This window comes from Octopus sinensis, linkage group LG29, assembly GCF_006345805.1.
Source record: "Octopus sinensis linkage group LG29, ASM634580v1, whole genome shotgun sequence".
NCBI classification, from domain to species: Eukaryota; Metazoa; Mollusca; class Cephalopoda; order Octopoda; family Octopodidae; genus Octopus; species Octopus sinensis.
In genome coordinates this window covers 974,433-998,329 of record NC_043025.1, presented here as the reverse complement: position 1 = coordinate 998,329, position 23,897 = coordinate 974,433, and the positions used below count along the sequence as shown (strand labels likewise).

Here is a 23,897-nt window from a genome sequence, read left to right as displayed (position 1 = left end):
GAGATGGAAGTAGTAGGAAACAGATACAATGCTATTAATACGAGCTTTTTCAAAATCCCTCATTAAATCTTCAGGGCTCAGTCTTTGGAGTAATTCATTTAGCTTATAAAAAAGGCGGCTGTAAGTTTATTTTTGGGTGGGGGTAATGCAAACAACTGCGGAACACTGAATAACCCCACCTGAATATGATGCATGGATTTTGAAGCACATGAACAATGAGGATCTTCACCAATGTGCTGAATTATGGTATGATCTTCATCATGTATCCTAATGTGCACTCGAGCGTTACAGGACATAATTTCGAATTTCCTGTAAGTCTTAGATTCATCAGCGTTTTGTTTCTGTGCTTCATAATATGTAATTCATGTCATCCACAAGTCTCTTCCTTCCGCGGATACTGTCAAAAACGTGAGGTATGGTGTAAGTATATTTCCTTTATAAGTAACTTTTATATCCTTGTATGTTTGATAAATAATTTAACGAAGTATTTACACGAACGCACGAGGCTTCCTGTTATACGAGGTTACACGGCTCACAGCGAACTGCTGATAACTCGACAGTTCTTTATTCATAGCAAATGTTGTGACAATTCACTTTTAATCATATGGGAGTTGTCGGAATCCTTCCACAACAGTAACGAATGAGGCAAGGATGGATCACGGATAAACCTGTAAACTCTTTAAATTAAACATCCGAATGGATAACTGAAAAGGTACTTTCAGTTAACTGAATTACTCTGTAAATAAATCAATCGAATAGGTGACTGAAATGATATTTTCAGTTTACCGAATTCCTTGTATATCATCATCATCATCAGCAGCAGCAACAACAACAACAACAATAATCTGTAGAGCACTTAAAAGGTGCAAACCTCCGCCGAGACAATACCAACATCCTCTCAACGATGAGCCAGAGATGATTTTTAGAATGAGAATATCTGAAATAAACTCGACTGCTCTCACAAACGAGAATACTAAAAGTGAACTCGACCGCTCTCAAAAATTAGATGGAGTAAGCAAATTAATGCTGAAAACGGCAGAATCCGCATACTTCGCCTCGATGAATGACTCTCACCTCTCTGACTCGTAAATAATTTATGGCACCAATTTATGAAAAGAAATGAGGTTCCAGAAATATATAACGCGTAACGTTATTAGACCTTCGATCCAGCGCCCGCGCAACACTCAGCTAATCACAACACAGGGTTCAATAAGTGTCCAATGACTTTTATGATAGTTATTTTAACCATTCTCAACAGAGAAGCGTGGTGAGCTTTCAGAAACTAACTTAATGTTTCCAAATATACAATAATACAAATTGGTCGCTACACATCTATCACGTCCATAAGTTCAGAATATTGCTATTGGTTAGAATTTTACTATTCGTCTAGGCATTATAGTGGAATATGCGAGGGAACAGCACTTCCTTCTTGGAGCCCATAGCCAAGATGTGGATGTAACTAATCCAGAATTGATCTTCGATAAACCTTGTGCTAACCATTACGGTATAATCTACTAGTTCCATTTATATGTTGTGTTTGTATAGGATTCAACATCTTCGTGCAGTCACGTATTAAAGCTTGCTTGTCAGCCTGGACGTATTACAAATTGTCTGTTGTATGTCATATTTTCACAAGATTGTAAGTACTGCAACTACGTGTGACAAGCACCCAATATAGGTTAAGTGTTGTATATTGAGGCAAGGCACAGATGTGTAGATGTCTGTAGATGTGTTTTTGAACATTGTGATCCTGCGCAGAGTTAGATTCATAATGAGATTGTTCGCCATAGTGCTTGTAGTATATTGGGGGCTCATCGTTGTAGAACCTATGGAATTTGTGGGCAACGGTATGGAGGAGGGGCCATATCAGGACCGAAAGGCAGAGAGAAACAGATCAAGGAGAAGTAAGTTATGGTGTGAAAAATAATTAAGAATGATTATGTTTGTGGTTCACAATGAAGAGAGAAAATATGTTAAACGAAACAGCGGAGATGAAAAACAATTATAAAAATGTTGAACGTCTTTGCTGGATTAATTCTCCACGCGCAGGGAAGCAACATATGATATGAGAGAGAGAGAAGCATGGACTGATGAGGAAAGTGTATGGGAGAGGCAAAGCTATAAGAGAGAGGAGAGAGAGAGAAGTAGCAAAGAGATAGAGAGTGAGTGAAGGAGAAATGTCATGGAGACAGATGTGTTTCTTCACTGAAAGGAGAATAGAGAAAATATGTGTTCACAGATAATAACGAAGTGAGGAAATATATATTTTAAAACTTTTTCCTTATTTCAGTCATGAGACTGCAGCCATGCTGGAGGAGGTGGAGGGCCCTGGAATAAGTTTTAGTCGTCGAACGAATTACCCTAGTACTTTTCTCTCAGTATGGTGGAAATTGCCCAAAGTGCCATGTCACACGATGAGACCGAAAATAAAAACGGAATTATGCGGTTGGGAAGCAAACCTAATATTGATGGTCTCAGACGAAATATGGGGGAAAATGGGCTATGAAAATGAATAGCATTATATACAGATTAATTACACAACGCAAAGGAAATAATCACACTGAATGGTTCTTATGTTGAAATGTCAAAGAGAGCTGTGTAGTACCCGTCGCACTAGACACACAGGTTAGAAAAGACAGGTCACGCTAGCATGTATAGCATTTGAGAGATTTAAGAAACAGGATCTGGAGCTTGTAGGACATCAGCCAGGGTTGCATTGATAGGTTGCACATTTTTGTTTCTCTAATCAGGGTCTAGAAACACATAAGTAAGAGGCTATTAAAATGTGTTTAAAACTAAAGAGATATTATAGTGAGACTGGCGTAATTTGTATAAGAAACGTTATTCACATGAAATAAACCAGAACTGAAGTAGTCAGATAGAAGAGAGTGAAATGGTGCGACCATCTAATTAGAAGGAAAGTAAAAGATAATTCCTTAGTTCAGTCGATGTACCAAGACATCTAAAACCACAGGTCATATAATAAGCAGTAGAAATGACAGAGCTGTTATGATACACGGCTACATATCATTTAACAGCAACAAGCAGAGCATATAAAGAAGGGGCGGTAGCGGTGTTCCGGCTGGCTGAAGAGAGCGACAAATGATCCGGAAAACAGAAGGGGCTAAAAAGCACACACATACATACATACACAAGCATGCACACACACACACACATACACGTACACACACACAGAAATAGACACATGGACTATTGGTTCGGTGCGTTCTGTCCACGAGAAAAAACTTCCAGGCAGTCATCTGAGAAGAAAATACCAGCAACAACCAGGGTTAAACTTGCAACAGACTGGCATCTCTTTTAGTGGGGTGTCTTCTATCCCCGGGTGTTGGAATTTGTTGGATACCGAGAGAGACTGCGGCCTAATGGGCCTGAATATCATGTAGAGAATATAACTAAGAAACTACTTCAATGAAGACATTGAGGCGTGCGCAGTCTCGTGTTAGTGTAACATTGATGGAGTGAAAGTAGACATGAACGTGAAGAAGACGAATCTACGTCCGGTGCTTTGATTGGAATGTAGCTGTTTGTGAAATGTTGATTACTTGAACAATGACAGTTGAATGACCTGATAATACTAATTAGATAAATGATCGTAAATCTAATCAACATGATACATTTTGCAAGTTTTAACATTTTAGTGGAATGTTTAAAATAACAAATGGAATCAATGCCTCTTCCGGTGGTATTTGATCTTAGTCTGCGGGATTACAGTATTTCATCTAGAAAACGAACGGTAGCAACAGATCAGATTTAATCCTTTATTTAACAATTCTAAAGCTTACATTGATAACATTAAATTGGCAAGAAGATAGAATATCAATATAATTTCAAATCATGCAATATTTTCTGTTTCAAGCCATAGTGAGGCCCTGAAACTCGTTTAAATTACATCATGGTGGATTATACAGTCTCTTGCATGCATAGTGTTGTATTGAAAGGTACAATTATAGTGTCGTTACAAAGAAAAATATTTTATATTATATATGGAGAAAATATTATTTAATATTATATATGGAGAAAATATAATTTTATAGTATACATAGAGAAAATATTATTTCATATTATATATGGAGAAAATTTTATTTTGTATTATATATGCAGAAAATATTATTTCATATTATATATGGAGAAAATATTATTTCATATTATATATGGAGAAAATATAATTTTATATTATATATTAACAAAATATTATTTCATATTATATATGGGGAAAATTTTATTTTGTATTATATATGCAGAAAATATCGTTTTATAGCATAAAATATCATCAAAGACGATTCTTGGAGGCTCTTTTTCAATTTTCACTCAAAAGTTTGTTTCTGCTGTTCTATCCTCTGTTCCATTACCAGTACTTGAACCTGGAAACATAATGAAAAAAACATAAAATATAAAAGTTTAAGCACATTAATTACCGGATAGTATGAATTTGTATATATATATATATATGTTTATTTCTTACTATTTAAACTGTTAGAGCTGTTTTCGCTATGTATCCAGTACAACCCTTAAACAAGTAAATAATATTTCCCTAAACAATAGATCAACGTATTTCAGTTTGTGACTTATTCACGAATATACCATGAATGACGATGCCTTTCATGTTACTTCAGCCAATTGGCAAGCGCTGATGGAAGAACGGTTCTGCTTTTAGACAAATACACTGTCAACACAAATGTCACATCCTGTTTACATGTAGGAACACTTTCCTAAAATCTATCTGTACATCTTGAAAATGGCCAGCGTGTATATTTCACAGAAGACAATGCTCGAAACGTAGATCTGAATCCATGAGAAACTACTTTGACAGCATTCTTCAAATTATGCCAATGTGATCTGTTTGCCCGAACACTGTTGTACGTAGAGAACCCCGTATACTCTACCTGGGCACACAATATATATATGCACGCATATATTTATTGATTTATATTTTTTTAAATAATAAATAAAATGACCATCCCGAAATATGTATGTGTATATGTATATATATTTTTACATTTTCCCGAGCAATATATAATTTGTTACGGGATTTGACTAGTAAAAATGCTTCTGTCTGTTTCGCGGCCTCCATTGTTGCATTTCCTCAATATTGACCACTACTTAGACATACTGACCGGATGCGCATAAACCTCTTTTATGCCGGAAATAGATAGACATTATATTGATTTGGCAGTGGTAAAATGAAATGAATGGAAACGAAGTGAAAAAAATTGTATCATTGTTCGGCAATGGGATGTGATTTACTCCTCTTTTATATCTCTTAGAGATGAGTTAAAGCGTATGAGTTGTGTGTGTATCTATCGATCATAATTCAAAAATTAATATGATCACTTCGAACAAACTGAATTTTCACCGAGGAAAATTATTTGCAACATTGAATAATTTTCCTGAGTGAATTAAAGAAAGTACTGGAATTGTGTGAATTATTCTGCCCAGTAGAGTCTGCATCTTCTACTTCTATACAAAATAAGAAGAAAACATTTTTGCCCTCGGTTGGACAATCAGTTCCGTAGGGACAAGAAACGGAAAAGCGCAAAATAAAATGCTGATTTATTGAAATTATCCAAGCTTTGAAAAAATGTAAATGAATAGTTGTATGTATGAGAGAGAGGGAGGGAGTCTGTGCGCTTGCGTGCACGCGTGGGTGTCCTAAGATATCATCCGTTGTGGTTGATGATGACGACAACGACGAAGAGGATGGTATGGTGATTGATGAAGCTAATTATGACGGTAAGGGTGTTAGAAAAATGAAGAAACACGATACTTACTTTCATCAAGCAAATTCATGTTGAGCAATGCCTGGAATTTGTTCAAAACTTGGGGATATATTGCGCCGGCAAGTTGACTTTGAACACTTAAAGAGATTAATTGTTTTGTTTCAATTATTTTATATTCAAATATAGCTTAGGATTGGATCATCATAGGTAAAATAACCGCATTCAGTATGGTTGAGAACAGAATTAGTGAAGAAGGCTAAACTACAAGCGGGTGACTAAAAGTTGGTGTTAAGAACATATTCGTCCAGTACCGTGGCTTGCCCTCTTTAGCATGTAAGAAAATCCACATGGTGGTCTTCCCTCCGTGTATAAGTTTTTATATACATTTTATATATATAATTACCTGGTTGGTTTTAAAATGTGTGTTAGCTACCTTCAATATTTTATAATCTTCACATTGCTATTTTGTGAAATCAATCACTCATTTTTATGTCATTCTCAATGATATTGACAGACGGGAGTTAACCTCCACCAGCCGTATGGAGTGAGCATTGCTGATGAGTATTAACTTCTTATAAGAAATTACCATGCTAATCTAATCCATCTGGCTTACCGTAGGGAATGTTGCCCCCCCCCTTCAATGCACCATGTGTTTTTTATGGCTAAGGTGTCTATGACTATAATTTAACACAATCACTGGTAAAAGTTTTCAAGACTCAACGAAAAGTTTTAGGAAAATAAAAATAAGAAATACGTTGAAATGTTACCGGTGAGTGTGTGGAATTATAAGGCACAAGAAGAAAATGGCTCTCCCCAGACAGAACAGAATATGCTTCAACACACGAACTCATATAAAGAATCTTGCAAACCAAATCCCAAAACGAAATAGTCTATGACTAATATTTCTAATAATGCTGGTGCTCACTGCACTCTTGTCACCTTAATGATTGTGAATTATTTCCTGTTGGTCTTAAAATGGCTGATAGCCGCCTTGATTTATATATACACGCTCAATATATTAGATATATATATATATATATATATATATATATATATATAATATATATATATATATGTTATAAATACGTTCGTATATGTAAGTATATGTATGTTGTATGTGTATATATTTGTATTTATTTGCTTTTCTGAGTATATTCCACTGATGAAGGGCAGACCATTTCTTATGCAGAGTCAGAAATCCGGGATCTGGAATTATCCAGTAATTTTGCTATTCTATTTTGTCTCTTCGTCTTCTCTCTGGTGCTATATGAACATTTAATGTGGCTTTAGAGTCAAGATTTGACTGCTATTACCCTATATTATAATTTTAAATAATTGTTACCTTTGATGGTTTTTATTCCCATGCTGGCCACTGATAAAATCGATATTTAAATATTGATCTTATCCTTCTGTGTGTGTAAGTATATATTTATATATTATATATATATATATATAATATATATATTAATATAGGTATGTATGTATATATATATATATATATATATATATGCACATATATATATATACATATATATATATATATATATATACACAATTCTCTCTTTATCTTTATATGGGTTTGTTTGTCCTTTGTATAATAAAACATGATAAAACACTTAAGCATTTCGTCGAAGGTACGAATTAGTATATTGTGGGTCACCAGTAAAACACTGTTGATCATGGTGACGTATAATACATGCGATAAAATCGAATGTTTGGAACAAAACCAAATAAATTTGAATAAATGTGTTAGAAGCTCTTGCTTACCTAGGATATTCAACTCTGAATTTTCCAGTCACGGTTAAAAACTCATGCTCCATCTGCAAAAGCCGGATGTGTATATATATATATGCAGACATTAAATTCAAGAAACAATGTTTGATTTAAAAGCGTTGAGATGTATTGAAAGATACAGATAAGGAAATAATTTTTACTCCAACCGCAGGATAATGCTAATAATATAGCATGAACAGGATGAAATATCATATTTTGCGGCTAGCTTTGAGACTCAAACTCACATCCCTGAGATTACGCGTCAAGTGCTTTACCGTTAAGCTAAGCTGCCCGAATGACAAATTCTGCTGCAAATTTAGGATATATAAATCTAGCTTTATAAGACGCGTTATCACAGGAATGTGAGTTCAAGTCTCATGACTGGTCGCCGACAGATTTTTCTGCAAAATAAGGATAGTTTTTATCCTATTCATTCTATATTATTAACATTATCCTGAGTTTGAGAATAACATTATTTTCTCATCTGTATATATATATATATATATATATATATATATATATATATTGTAAAATTTGAAGAGTAGAAACATTAAAAATAAAAAATAACAAAAGACAAGAGGACATGCGCATGGAATATATTAGCTGGACGCTCGGTAAAGTGGGTGAAAAGAGAGCGTTTTTAACGTTCCGAGCATAGCTCTTTGTCGGAAAGGAAAACGGAAAAGTTGAGAGAAGGAGAATATTACCAAAAGTACCTGTGTGGTTACATATGTACATATGTGTGTGTGTGTGCATGTTCGCGCGCATGTGTGTGTAAAGACAGGATTAGTGAATAATTTGAGTGGGATTTCATTTAGTATCAGAATCGGAAATTATATCACGGAATATATAAATGACGTCGTTCATTGTGTGAACTTCTTTTAAAGACAAAATAGTGGATCGAACAGTCTTTTTATTGACCAGCAAAAAGTCAGTAAGTTAGAAAGAAGTTTATGTAATAATTTACTATCAGTAAATGGAGTTGATTGTCTGAATTTCATGAAACCCAAATACAATTAATTCGCATTCTTTTACTACGGTCTACTGCATGTTCATGTCTCAGTGTATTTACACGTCTGTATAAAAGTCTATATATACTTACATGCATACAAATTATGAACATATGGATTGCATTTGATTGCCGATGTTCAGTCCACAGCAGAATGAAGGTCTCAGTATAATCTCTATACCAACCCTGTCTGATGTGGAGGCCGTGTTTTGACCTCGAGAGTATACTAGGTCGGATGAACCTAACAAAATCACACTAGCTCAACAAAGCTTGGCAGTGAGTAAATACTCATACAGAGGTGTAGAAAAACGATTAAAGGATGAAAGGCAAAGTCGGCTGCAGTAGAATTTGAACTCAAAATATAAAGAGGGGCGAATTACTGCTTATTATTTTGCTCGACGTACAAAGACTTCCAGCTCGCAGCAGAATATGTAGGGATTAAATAATAAATAAATACGCAAATAAACTTATCTGTATATTTGAAGTTAGTTAACATTTATTTATATATGTATGTATTTATGTGTTTAAGCTGATCAGGCTAAACTTTAAATACCTGTTATCATTTAACAAAATCGATATCACTATCTACTAAACGTATTGGGCTCACAATATATTTGACGTTTTGCATTTCTTCTATAAAATATGCATGTGTGTGTGTATGTGATCGTTAATGTGTGTATGCATGTGTGCGTGTGCTCAGTGCTTGTGTGTGTGTGCAAGCGTGTGTGTATGTGTGAGTGTGCGGAGAAAGAGAGAGAGAGGGCAGATATCTACTCACGACTTTTGATATGTTCTCAGCAGGTTTTTTATATTCGTTGAAAGATTTTAAAATCAAACGAAATGCGAAGGATTTGGTCCAGCCTATGGATTGATATAGAAAATAATTGCTGTATTTATAAATGAGACACACGTCATAGATGCACATAAAACCCACATACGTAGATAAAAAATAACATTCATAATCACATATACACTTTAAAAATACTATAAATAAATATATAGATATACGAACATACAGACTCACATTAATACATTGCATCTACAGGTGTATAAACAACATATATAATGCATGTTTGTACACATACACAGTTCCATGTATTATATTTATAGGTGTGTGTGCGTGCGTTGATATATATATGTATATAATATATATATATATGTATATATATGTATATATAACATATATGTATATATATATATTATGCATGTTTGTACACATACACAGTTCCATGTACTTATATATATATATGTGTGTGCGTGCGACGATATATATATGTATATATACATAGATATATATATATATAATATATATGTATATAAGACATATATGTATAGATAATATATATATATATATATTATATATATATATGGCAAATCAGCCCACATTTGCATACATACGTAAATATATATATAAGTTTATATACATAAGTAAACATATATATATATATATATATATATATATATATATATTTGGTGAAATAGAAAGATGAATAATCTTGTTGCAGATTAATCAAAAGTTTAACCGATACCTTGGTAGCAAAAATCACAATTTGTGTAACTCTCGATGCCAAAGTTTGGGACAAGTCCCTCCAGGATCTTCCAGATGTTTATTATGGCATATCTTTCCCGCCTACGCTCCAAGGAATATAGTTTTAATCTCTTGAGTCTTTCCTAGTAGCTTATATTCTGCATAGAGGCTATCTTCTTCGTGTAGCTACGCTGGATCGCCTCAAGTTCTGTGATCAACTTGACACTGGATGGTGACCATAACTGAGAGCAATAGTCAAAGTGGCTTAGGACAAGTGTCCTCCAGAGGACCATCATGGTTTCTTGTTCTCTTGTTCTAAAGGTTCTGAGAATCCATCCGGCCAGTCGTCTACATTCATGCCAATTTAGCAACATGTACACGAAAGGTTGCGTCATCACTCATGTAAATACCCAGGTCACGCACTGATTGTGCCTCGGATTGCAATTCCTCAGGTCCAGTGTATTCATTGGGTATTGCATTAGTTGTGCATGCTGATAGTATAAAGCTTGAAACTTTTCAGCATTGAACTGCATGCTATTCTTTTCAGCCCACTTGTATATTTCGTCCAGCTCACATTGCAGGCCTTTAGTGTCCTCAGGGTTCTGTATTGCCTGTGAAACTTTTGTATTATCTGCATAACTTGTGATCGTGTCTCTCTGCGTGGCTGAGGGCATGTCTGAGAGGGCCATTATGAACAGTAGTGGTCCCAAAACAGTGCCCTGCGGAACACCGCTCACTATTTGCGTGTTAATGGAAGTGGCCCCATTGGCTACTACCACCTGACTCCTATCTTTCAGAAAGTCATGAAGCCATTCCCCAGTTTCCAACTATGTTGAGATCACGCAGTTTGTGACATATCATTCCATGATCGACTTTATCAAAGGCCTTTGCAAAGTCGAGATATATCACTTCCACATTGAGTGGTTGAGCAGTCGTTTTCAGCACCCAGGTCATAGTGTTGTAGGAGCTGAGTTAAACAGCTTCTCCCTGGTCGGAAACCATGTTGGGTTGTCGAGCAGCAAGTCATTTCTTCAAGGAAAGTGATCAGTTTCCCTCTGACTATTCGTTCCATGACCTTGCTGATGTGTGAGGTCAGAGAGATAGGTCTGTAGTTCTTGGCCTCCGCTCTGCTACCTCCTTTATGAATAGGGCATATTTACCTTCCTTCAGTTTTCTTGGAAGTTTGCCAGCTGCAAGGAAGCTCTGAAAGAGGAACTGCAGTAGTGGTCTTGCTAGGACTCTCTTACATACTTTTAGGAGGATTGCTGGGAATCCATCAGGGCCAGTAGCGAGGTCTGTTTCATTTCATCTATAGCCTTTATTACATCGTCTTCCTTTATATCGATGTAATTTATCGTCGCCGCCTCTGATTTTATATCTGCAGTGGTAAAGAAGTCAGTTGGATTGGTGATTTGGAAATGCCCAAGGGGTGGAGTGAAAACACTCTTGAATTGCTCATTCAGTATTTCACTTACCCTCATTGGTTTTCCTGTGAGTGTGCCATCCTTTTCAAGGAGGGGCCCTATCCTACAGTACACCGTAGCTGTTTCTTTGGCATACCTGTAGAAAGCTCTGGGGTTAGATTTTATGTTGTCTATAGCCCAGGCTTCTTTGTCTGCTCTTTCCTTTTCATGGGAGAGTTGCAGACATTTTTCAATTTCCAACAGTTTTATTTTCAGGCGGGACTATATTTATATTTATTTATTTATATATTTTTAATACAACAATTTTTTTTCACACGTGTATATCTTTCTGAGGAGTTTTCTGATATTAAATTCTTAATATTAATAATAATATATTATTTAAAAATGTATATAATCGCTCGTATTAAATATATAAATACCTTAATAATATTAACACTTTGATACAATAGAGCACTCAATATATATTCAGTATGTAATATTCTCATTGAATATATTTGACTAAAGATTCATATATACTCTTTACTCTTTTTACTCTTTTATTTGTTTCAGTCATTTGACTGTGGCCATGCTGGAGCACTGCCTTTAGTCGAGCAAATCACCCCCAGTACTTATCTTTGTAAGCCTAGTATTTATTCTATCGGTCTCTTTGTCGAACCGCTAAGTTACAGGGTCGTAAACACACCCAGCATCGGTTGGTCAAGGCGATGATTGAAGGGGGGGGGGGGGCAAAAACAACACAAAAACATATACACCATACACACACATAGATATATATACATAACATATATACGACAGGCTTCTTTCAATTTCCGTCTACCAAATCCACTCAAAGGCTTTGGTCGGCCCGAGGTATTGTAGAAGATACTTGCCAAAGGTACCACGCAGTGGACTGAAACCGAGACCATATGGTTATTCATTATGTCATCTAGTGGCACTCTACATCTATCCATCGCTACAGGTTTATAGCTTTATGTTTATAGAGTGTATGTGCGTGCAATATACACACACATACATATGTAATACATACATACATACAGCTATATACATACATACATACATATACATACATACACATGAGCGTATGTACGTACATGCATACGTACATAAATACACACAGGTATGCATACATACACACATACATTCGTACATATATATGACGAACTAACTGTTACTTTCTCAGATGCAGCACGGATTTTTGTCTGAACCGGTCGCGGATTTTAGCGACGAAAATATTTTGACAAATTAAACTTAAATGTTGAAGTGAATCGAATGGCTTTTGTGTGTTTCTTATATGACTTATAGACACCTTCCACGCTGCAATTGTTTTCGTTTCAGCACACGATCTCAGATCAAATTACTTGCTATGCGAGTACATCTCCGTAATATATGTATATATATATATATTGATTTATATATTATATATATATATACATATATACATATATATATATATGCAACCATACCCACACTTGCATACATATGTATTAGAATATGATTGTTCCTTTCCAGCAACACAAAACCATCCAATGGCCATTTTTATGGGTTTTGAAAGAAAAAGCCTACAGTTACAAGGAAAATGACAATAATAAAAGCACAGTAAAATAGAACGCAAAAGAAATATCTAAACCGGTTTTTATTAATTTGATTACCCTGTGTACGAGGGATACATTGTGTGCAAGGAAGAGGGATATTATCGTTTGGAAGGAGAATCGCTTTCAATTGAAATTTCAGGAAGAACCTGGGTGGTACCTTGGGCAAGTGTCTTCTACTATAGCCTCGGGCCGACCAAAAACTTGTGAGTGGATTTGGTAGACAGAAACAGAAAGAAGCCTGTCGTATATATGTATATGTATATATATCTATGTGTGTGTATGTGTGTATATGTTTGTGTCTGTTTTTGCCCCCCCCCCCTCCAACATCGCTTGACAGCCGATGCTGGTGTGTTTACGACCCTGTAACTTAGCGGTTCGGCAAAAGAGACCGATAGAATAAATAATATGGCTTACAAAGAATAAAGTACTGGGGCCTTTTCTCTCTTGCGTCGCTTAATTTAGGCTTTGGACACAGTTTCTGCACTTTTCACACTTGCAGGCCTTTTCATTAGAATTATAGCAAGAGAAGTCTGCTTTTACCTGCCTTTTTATTCAGTCTTTAGTAGTTTTTCTGTGCCACGTTGTAAATACTCGGCTAAGCTATTTTTGCATCTCTATACGTTCTTCTACTGCTATTAAGCATCTCCCAGTCTGGTCTTTCCTTAATTACAGTTGGTTGATATCTGCTTTCGGATGTTGAGCTCCACATATTTTCAGCAACTTATTAGTTTTTGTCAAATTTCTTTTTGATTATTATTTCTCTTTATCAGAGGTTTTGTAGGAGTTCCTTGAGGCTTGCATTGTGGGAGTTCCTGGACACTTGCTCATTCTAATGTCGACCCTCCAGTTTGTGCCAAAAGCTTACTCTTGCGTGCCAATATAGTGTTCTCGGTCTCTTTCTTTAGAATTCCTTTCATCAGCCAATCCCACCCTATTTTTGTTATATGGAAATTCATTGTGTTCTCCCTTCTTGCGCCATTCTTCTTCATTTCTTTGTGTTTCTTCCTTCGTTTTTCCTGCTTTCAATACTCCTCATTCCTAACTGTCACTAACAAGGTTTCCTTACTTTGGGGTTCGGTATCTCATTAAGCCTTCGAGTTCGAAACGCACGCAGTTTCCCACACTTATCAGTCCCTTTCTCCATTCGCTCTCTTCGTGTGTCGGTGATCGAGGTCTGCATGTGGGTGTTGGGCTCCATACATCGTTAGGACCTTTCTTGACTTCCTGTCCATCTCCTTTAGCTTCTCTGTTCAGCTTTCAAACCAATATTTTGCTCACTCGCAAAAAGTGCTCTCTTTTTCTATTTTCCTTCATATCGTAGTGTTTGATTCCATCTGTGTGTGTGTGAGTGTGAGTGAGAGTGTGTGAGAGAGAGAGAGAGAGAGAGAGTGGGAGGAAGAGAGCATTGTAAACGATGAATGAAATGAACATGAAATAAAAAAATCGTGTAAATAAAAGGATATAAATGGAAGATCCCATATATAGAGAGTTGGCTTGCCGAAATGGCACATTGCTTCCCTTTCTTTATCCTTACCGAGACTCACCTGAACAACACCCATATGGACGCAGAGGTGAATATAAAAGATTTCACCATTGTTCGTGCGGATCGCACAGACCGAAATAAGGGAGGGACAGCCATCTTTATCCATGACTCCTTTTCACTTGATGCCAAGGACATATTTTCCAATGGCTACTGTGAATCAGTATCACTATACAACAAAGCCAAGGACATAACCATTGTGGTCTTTACAGGCCTCCCCAGCACCTCTAAAGTACTTTGAAGAGTGCCTTAGCAAAGTCAAGTCCTTCCTTCGGAGTACCACTCCCGAAACATACTAGTGATGGTGATGATTTTAACCTCCATCATGTGAACTGGCCCACAAATACTCTGAAGTTAGGCAAGTGCTCTACTTCAGATATAGCAGCAGCAGAACTGCTTTTAATCTAATGGATGAATACTTCCTGACTCAGCTAGTGCTCGAACCAACGAGACAGAATAAAACGATCTTGGATCTGGTATATGACCAATCACTCTAGCTACGTTCACAGTATTCAGTCGAAAAACTCTCCTCTCAGACCACGACATGGTACTCTGCAATCTTAATTCCCGACATATAAAACCAAACCAGCCAATCCCACTCCATGGCACCCATTTGACAACATACACTTCCACCAAGCGGACTGAGGAGCAATCAGAAAGGATCTGTCTTTCATCGACTGGTCTTTTACTCTAAATTCCTCTCATATTGAGACCGCATGGCAGCACTTTGAAAACATTGTCACCTATACATGCTCCAAACACACTCTCACGAAATCTACTAACACAAACAGAAACCGGCTCCCTAAAAAGAAAAAAAACACTCATCAGGCGTATCAAAAGACTCAACAAAAAAATCAACCAATTTAAATATTCCCACACACAACATCCACATTCAACAACAATGAAAAGACTAGAGCTGGAAAAACTTCATCTGCAGACCAACATGAAAACCTCCATTGAAAATCAAAGAGCTGTGGAGGAACAATGGGTAATCAAAAACATCAAACAGAACCCAAAAGTGTTCTATTCCTATGCAAATAAGCATAGAACCACTGTCTCACCCATTGGGCCATTGATTGATGATAACGGCATTCCCCAACACGAAATACTGCAGAAACAATACTGCTCTGTCTTTAGTGTTCCCACTTTTATTGACGTAAGAGAAACGAACGGAGTTGACTCCCAACACAAAATCTCAGACATAACTTCACTGCCACTGACATCGTAGCAGCAATAAATGAGGTCAAAACATTACTCTGCTGTAGGCCCTGATAGATTCCGCTAGTCTCCTGAAGGAATGTAGACAACAAACTTGCAGTCCCTCTGACCAACCTCTGGAGAAATTCGTTAGACGCAGGTTATATACCGAAACAGTTTCTATCCCAGTCGGTCATCCCGGTTTTCAACAGGGAAACAGATCCTCGCAGTCAACTATCGCCCCAATCTCACTCACCTCCCACATCATTAAAGTGTTTGAAAGAGTGTTAAGATCAAGGATAGCTGACTTCCTGGAGACCCACAAACTCCTATAAATGCAAATCAGCATGGCCTTCGCTGTGGCAAGGACTGTCTAACACAGCTCGTACACCACATTGAAGATGTACTCAAAGCCTTGGGAACAGGTTCGAACTCTGACGTCATATATCTTGACTTCATTAAAGCCTTCGACAGGGTAGACCATAATATCCTACTCTCAAAATTGGCAAATGTTGGAATCCGTGGAAAAGTTCTACACTGGATTAAGTATTCCTGGCGAATAGAACACAAAACATGTAGTTGATGGAGTCTACTCAAACCCAGCAAAAGTCACCAGCGGTGTTCCCCAGGGGACTGTTTTGGTCCGCTACTCTTCATAATTTACATAAACGACCTTTCCAGTGTCGTACATTACTGCAAAGTGAAAATATTTGCTGATGACACTAAACTCCATCAAATCGTCAATGAAGAAGCAGACCGAACTCAACTCCAGTCTGATCTATATGCTGTGAGTCAATGGGCAGACAGAAAAAAAATGCAACTGAATGAGGGAAAATTTGAGCTGATGCATTTTGGAAGAAATTCCTCACTAAAACAACCATACTCTCTTCCTTCAGGGGAACGCGCTCACAGCCTCTACAATATCAAGAGCCCTGGGTGTAATTGTTGATGACGATCTCAGTTGGAGTGCACACATCAACAAGAAGGTCGATATAGCTCGTAGGATGAGTTCCTGATATAAGAACTTTCCGGTCCAGAGAACAAGGTGTCATCATACCACTTTTTTCCTCCTTTGTACGGCACACACCTTGAATACTGCTGCCCACTGTGGTCTCCCATACAAGAACAAAACATCTCCAGAATTGAGTCACCCCAGAGGGCACTTACTAAACGAATTGAAGGCATGGCTGCTCTCGATTATTGGGATCGCCTTAAGCTTTGAAACTTACTCTACTCCCTCCAGCGTCGCCGTGAGCGGTACATCATTTGTATGAATGTGGAGATATACCGCCAACTTTGCCCAAACGACCTAACATTAGCTTCAAGGTTCATCCAAGACTGGGGCCACGGGCATACGTCCCCTGCCCAATTCAAAATCACACATACTTACATGTACACTGCAACATAATTTCTTTTCCTCAACAGGCCCTGCCCTATTTAACATTGTCCCGAGGAGATCAAAGAGGAGAAAGATCCCATCAACTTCTTTTAAACGGAGTCTGGATAGATTCCTTCAAAGAATACCAGATAAGCCACCCATAATTGGATACAACTCCACCCCCCAACAGAACTCACTACTTGAACAAAACTTGACTTACAACACCTTGACTTACACAGGATTCGAATAATCCATCAGGTGGTGCTATTAAGTTAGACATGGCCTGACCAATCTTTGGTCGAAACATATCTAAGTTTTATCTAAGTTTTATCTAATAAACGGAATAATACAGGTTTCAAATATTGGTACGTGACCAGCAGATTTGGGTGTAGGGGGTTAAGTTGATTACATTGACCCAGAGCTCAACTTGCGCTTATTTTATCGACACAGAAATTATGAAAAGCAAAGTCATCTTGGCGGAATTTGAACTCAGAACGTAAAGACAGACGAAGTCCTACTGCAAAGCATTTCTCCGCTCTGCTAACGATTCTGCCAGCTTACCGCCTAATTTAAGGATTAATAGTGATAAGTTTTCATATGGTCTAATGAGAAATTGAAATCATCACATCACTAAATGCATATGAAAATCTATTCAATTTGACAGTGCCATAATACATTTGAGAGAAGTAAATTGCTTATATTCTATGACAAACAGATATGTAGGGTATGTCATTGAATATTTGAAGATTCTACAACCACCGCTCCAACGTAATGTATGCAAGAGGTATGTACCAGTAATATCCCTGTTGTTTTTCTGCTTTCTCTCTCTACTCAGCCGTCTGCAGAATGTTTACGAAAACGTGCTTTTAACGATATTACAATAATGAACTCAACCCTCCAAAGTAATAAATTCTTTCATAACGTTTCCATAAATGAGTCAATGATTTGCCGTTGAACGAGATGGACACATTCCTGAGGACTCAAACGGGAGAATAGGTGCATTCCTTTTGATAAATCATTGTAATTACAACACACACCACACACACAGGACAGTCATAATGGAACAGACATAGAAAGACATACACATACACACTCACCCCCCCCCCCCCCCCCCCACCAGAGTGGTCGTATTTAAACAGACAGAAAGTCACTCACAAAAAATACTTCTTCTCATCCTGCTACTTCTACTACTGTAAAAGTCATTTAAAAATAATTTGCTCGCTCACCATCATCAATGCCTTTGCTCTGTTCTGCATTGTAACATTGAGACATGTCTGGTTCTTGCCAGATACCAGTAAACGGTGAACACTTTTGTGATGACAGGTTTTGACTTGATGCCATTTCTGGATGCCCCATCGTTCTGGAAGAACTGAAAAATAAATGTTAAATATTGTCAGTCGAGTTTATTCATTCTGAGGAGAATTTCATCAGTCTCAGAGGAATATAAGAAACCTTCGAACTGGTCGTGATTTGAACTCATAATTTAGTGAAAGAAGGATAAATGGTGTCTTGCATTTGGGGGAGAAATCTATTATTTACTCCTGACCCCTATCCTCAAAACTAATGTCAAAATTTTCTAACTAGAGTTCAGATATAAAAACAATATTCCTGCATCAGTTTTTTATTTACAATAATTTCTTGTTTTTATGATTATTCAATACAAGATTAGTTGGAACGGTGTAGGTGATGCAGAATTAAGGAGCCAAGTTGTTAGTTCAAGTTGAATGGGGGAATTAGTTGCTAATATTTTGCCACCATAGACATCAGTAGCAACAGCGGCAGCAATGGATTTATGTATATTTTCCTACATATGCACAGATTTGAGTGATTCCACCAGTTGGTCTTCTCTTAAAACTAATAAAGCTCAGCCTCTGGGAGGATCAATTAGATGCTTAACCTGTGGAATGACGTGGTAGAAAATGAGAGAAGAGAGACCGTGTTACATAGTCTGTGATGAGTGAACCCAGGATACCATCATGTACTAGCAAGATATATAGCTCTAATGTAATCATAAAATTGAATAAATAGTATTAGCCTGAAACCAACAGAATCACTGATAGATTCTATTGGCTGTATCTAGGTATGTGCTTTCTTTGCTACAATTATTTTGTGAAATTCTGGAACTTACAAGAATCTTTAAATCTTTGAATAATGCTGATTTCAAATTTTGGCAGCTATTTTGGGCGGGGGTAGTTCGATTACATAGACCCCAGTGGTACTTATTTTATCGATCCCGTAAGGGTAAAAGACAAAGTCGACCCTGGTGGCATTTGATCTCAGAATGTAAAGTCAGAAGAAATGCTGCTAAGCATTTTGTCCGGCATGGTAACGATTCCGCTAGCTCTCTACCATAAAGCCTTGTCTAATATTGGTTTCAAATTTTGGCACAAGGCCAGCAATTTCAGGGGAAGGGATAAGTCGTTTACACCAACCTCAGTGCTCAATTGGTATTTATTTCATCGACCCGAAACATAAAAACGAATGAAATGAAAGCTTTGTATAATATTGGCGACAAAGCAAACCTAGATAGTTAGGACAAGGCTAAATTATATCAATAATGTAATGTAAAAATGCTGGGACAAGAGATTGCAACCGATAGACGTTTAATTCTATCTTGTTAATCTATAAAGCTGTTATCTGCTCTACCAAGTAACATTCTCTCACAATAGGATGACGCTGAAAACTTCAAACTTTGAGTAGAAATAAATCAATACAAACGAACCAATGCCTGGTGGCTACATTTCCATTACACGGGATCTCCGCAGTAGTTCCTATTTTTGTCATTGGCCAAGAGAAAGCTCGATTGTTAGTTGATGTTGTGCTTTCATCACAAACCACTGAAAAAGAACCAAAACATGGATATAAGAGAAGCCATAGTAGTAGTAGTAGTAGTAGTAGTAGTATAGTAGTAGTAGTAGTAATAGTAGTAGTAGTAGCAGCAACAGCAGTAGTAGTTAATGTTGGAAATAAATTGTTTGGACCACCTGCTGGCTGATTTGAGGACAATGATACACGAAGTGTTGCAAACATATACGGAGAGCATATATATTTATTCAAAATATATTTCTAGTTTTTCATTTAGTAGTTTATAAAGAGATAAATGATTTAGAAATGAATTACAATCCCTTACAACACAAGGACCCCCACCCCAACCAGGCTCCATGCAATTCTTGGAAGTGTAGTCTATTCTTAACTAAAATGGCGACAATATGATTTTCTCCATCTTCTTGCTCTGTTAAAATATTTGAGAAAAATTACATTAAAGTGTCCTACTTATTGAAATTCTATTTCTTTATTTATGCAGCTGAAGATGGCATTGCATTTAAATTGATGTAATGATTCTATTGTTTAATTAAATTAAGCTGCTTGAAACACCATAACCACTTGATATCCTGTAGATTATATATGTATATATATACATATATATATATATATATATTATATATTTATATACATATATACACACATATATATATATATATATATACACATATATATATATATATACATATATACATCTTATATTAAAGTTTTTAATTGAAAAAAAATTAAAATTCATAAAAATTTATAAATATAAATTAATAATTTTAATTTTCAATCTAAATAATTTAAATTTGAAATTTTATATTTTATAGTTTATATATTTTGTATATTATATTAATTTTTTTTATGTTTTGGTTTATGGTTTTCACTGCTTGATTTGCCTAGTAGTGGTTTTATCTCTGATTTAAATTATATATATATACACACACACACAACACCCACACACACACACACACACACCACACACACACACACACACACACACACACACACATAATATACATATGTATATATATGTATGTATGTATGCTTCTAAATATATATTTACTTTTATATTCTTAAAAAAATATTATTAAAAATGCCATCCCGAAATAGAGGTGTGTGTATATGTATATATATTTTTATATTTTCCCGAGCAATATATAACTGGTTACGGGATATGACTAGTCAGAATGCTAGTCTGTTTCGCGGCCTCTAGTGTTGAATTTCGTCAATATATTGATCACTCTTTAGACATACTGACCGGAAGCACAAAACCTAATGTACGCTAGAAATGGATAGATGTTATATTGATTTGGCGATGGTAAAATGAAATGAATGGAAACGAAGTGAAAATATATCCTTTTCCGGCAATGGGATATGATTTGTTCCTCTCTTATATCCCTTAGACATTGTTTAAAGCGTATGAGCTGTGTGTGTGCATCTATCGTTTCTTATTCAAAAATTAATATGATCACTTCAAACAAAATGAAATTCCGCTGAGGAAAAATATTTGCAGCACTAAATAGTTTTCCTGTTTGAATTACTGGAATTGTTTGAATTTTTCTGCCCAGTAGAGTCTGCATCTTCTACTTCTATACAAAATTAGAAGAAAACATTTTTGCCCTCGGTTAATTGGTATAATTAAAAAGAACCTGAGCAAAGACAAACAGTTCCGTAGGGACAAGAAACGGAAAAGCGCAAAATAAAATTGTGTTTTTTTGAAATTATCCAAGCTTTGAGAAAATGTAAATAAATAGTTGTATGTATGAGAGAGAGAGAGGGAGAGAGTCTGTGTGCTTTGTATCATCTACTGTGGTTGATGATGACGACAACGACTAAGAGGTTGGTGATTGATGAAGCTAATTATGACGGTAATGATGATAAAATTAATAAGAAACACGATACTTACTTTCATCAAGAAATTTCATCTGGCTTTTCTTAACTCCTAAATTAAGAAATGCCTGGGATTTGTTCAAAGTTTCGGAGATATTGTGCCACAGTTGACTTTCAGTCATTTCGCTAAATACTGTACAGTAAATAGCAAATATTTTATTTCTGTTTGAGCTGAAATAAAAAATAAATACATACATGTATGTCGGTATGTATGTATGTATGTAGCTAGCTAGCTAGCTAGAATATACATATCATTGATATATATATATATATATATATAACATTCGTTTAAAAGCTGCCCTGTTAATCCTTGGGTCCAACAATGACACCATGCATTGAGTACATATTAAATTTCATGGAACATGAATATTTCTCAAGCAATGAACAATTTTCATCAAAGCAATGATATAATTTGTCGACTCGGAACTTATGCAAGCTTCATGATAAACACAGTACCACCACCATCGCCACCATATCTGCAATACACACGCCATCCAGACTTCTGACGCCATCACCATCAATACTTTTCATCACTTTCCGCTCCACCACCATCACCACTGTCTTTCACATCACTTTCTATCACTATATTCAAATATAGCTCAGGATTGGATTATCATAGCTAAAATAAGCGCATTCAGTATGGTTGAGAACAGAATTAGTGAAGAAGGCTCGAACTACAAGCGGGTGACTAAAAGTTGGTCTTAAGAATATATTCGTCCACTAAGAAATCCACATGAAGGTCTTCACCCCCTGCATAAATCTTTGAATACACTTTATATATGTATTTATACATATACAGGAGTGGCTGTGTGGTAAGTAGCTTGCTAACCAACCACATGGTTCCGGGTTCAGTCCCACTGCGTGGCATCTTGGGCTAGTGTCTTCTGCTATAGCTCCGGGCCGACCAATGCCTTGTGAGTGGATTTGGTAGACGGAAACTGAAAGAAGCCTGTCGTATATATGTATATATATGTGTGTGTATGTGTTTGTGTTTGTGTGTCTGTGTTTGTCTCCCAAGCATTGCTGGTGTGTTTTACTCTCCCTCGTCACTTAGCGGTTCGGCAAAAGAGACCGATAGAATAAGTACTGGGCTTACAAAGAATAAGTCCCGGGGTCGATTTGCTCGATTAAAGGTGGTGCTCCAGCATGGCCGCAGTCAAATGACTGAAACAAGTAAAAGAGAGAAAAAAGTGAGAGAGATACATATATATAATATATATATATATATAATTACCTGGTTGGTTTTAAAATGTGTGTTAGCTACCTTCAATATTTTATAATCTTCACATTGCCATTTTGTGAATCAGTCCCTAATTCCTATGGCATTCTCAATGATACTGAGAGGCGTGAGTTAGCCTCCACCAGCCGTAATGGAGTGAGCATTGCTGATGAGTATTAACTTCCTATAAGAGATTACCATGCTAATCTAATCCATCTGGCTTACCGTGGGGAATGTTCTCCCCACTGTCAATGCAAACAGACCATATGTCTTTTTGTGGCTCAGGAGTCTATGACTAATATTTCTAATAATGCTGGTGCTCACTGCACTCTTTTCACACTTAGTGACTGTGAATTATTTCCTTGTTGGTTTCAAATTGCCGATACCCACCACAATTTATATATATACACACCCATATATATGTGTGTATATATATGTGTGTATATATATATGTGTGATGTATATGTATGTATATATATATACATATATATATACAGCAATTTAATAAATAAAACATATGCATACATACATACATATATGTACATACCTACATCTATATGTATATATACATACATATATGAGTACAGGACACCACAAAAAAGCGTAGAACACAACGAGAAACGAAGACAAAAAATCAAACAAGGAAACAGACTTTTTCCAACAACGAAAAACAGGACAAACAATACAAGGAAAATTCCCTTCTTCAGCTGGCCCTGTTTCGACTCAATGCGTATTTTTATATATATATATATATATATATATATATATATATATATATATATATATATATATATATATATA

The 23,897-nt window shown here is 36.3% G+C and overlaps 1 protein-coding gene across 2 annotated transcripts in view; it reads right to left on the bottom strand.

Annotated features, from left to right (window-relative positions):
- The window catches only part of LOC115225961, a 234,338-nt gene that overhangs the window by 36,455 nt on the left and 173,986 nt on the right, over nucleotides 1-23,897 (bottom strand). The window contains exons 20-25 of one of the 2 annotated variants that reach the window (XM_036514910.1): nucleotides 21,894-22,048; nucleotides 19,902-20,016; nucleotides 18,406-18,548; nucleotides 9,299-9,381; nucleotides 7,506-7,558; nucleotides 4,244-4,382 (exon numbers count right to left, since the gene is read on the bottom strand). In XM_036514910.1, the coding sequence (XP_036370803.1) occupies nucleotides 4,367-4,382; nucleotides 7,506-7,558; nucleotides 9,299-9,381; nucleotides 18,406-18,548; nucleotides 19,902-20,016; nucleotides 21,894-22,048 (565 nt within the window). In that variant the 3' untranslated portion in view covers nucleotides 4,244-4,366. Of the gene's footprint in view, nucleotides 1-4,243; nucleotides 4,383-7,505; nucleotides 7,559-9,298; nucleotides 9,382-18,405; nucleotides 18,549-19,901; nucleotides 20,017-21,893; nucleotides 22,049-23,897 lie in introns of those variants that run through there. The other variant, XM_036514909.1, reaches the window with a different exon arrangement.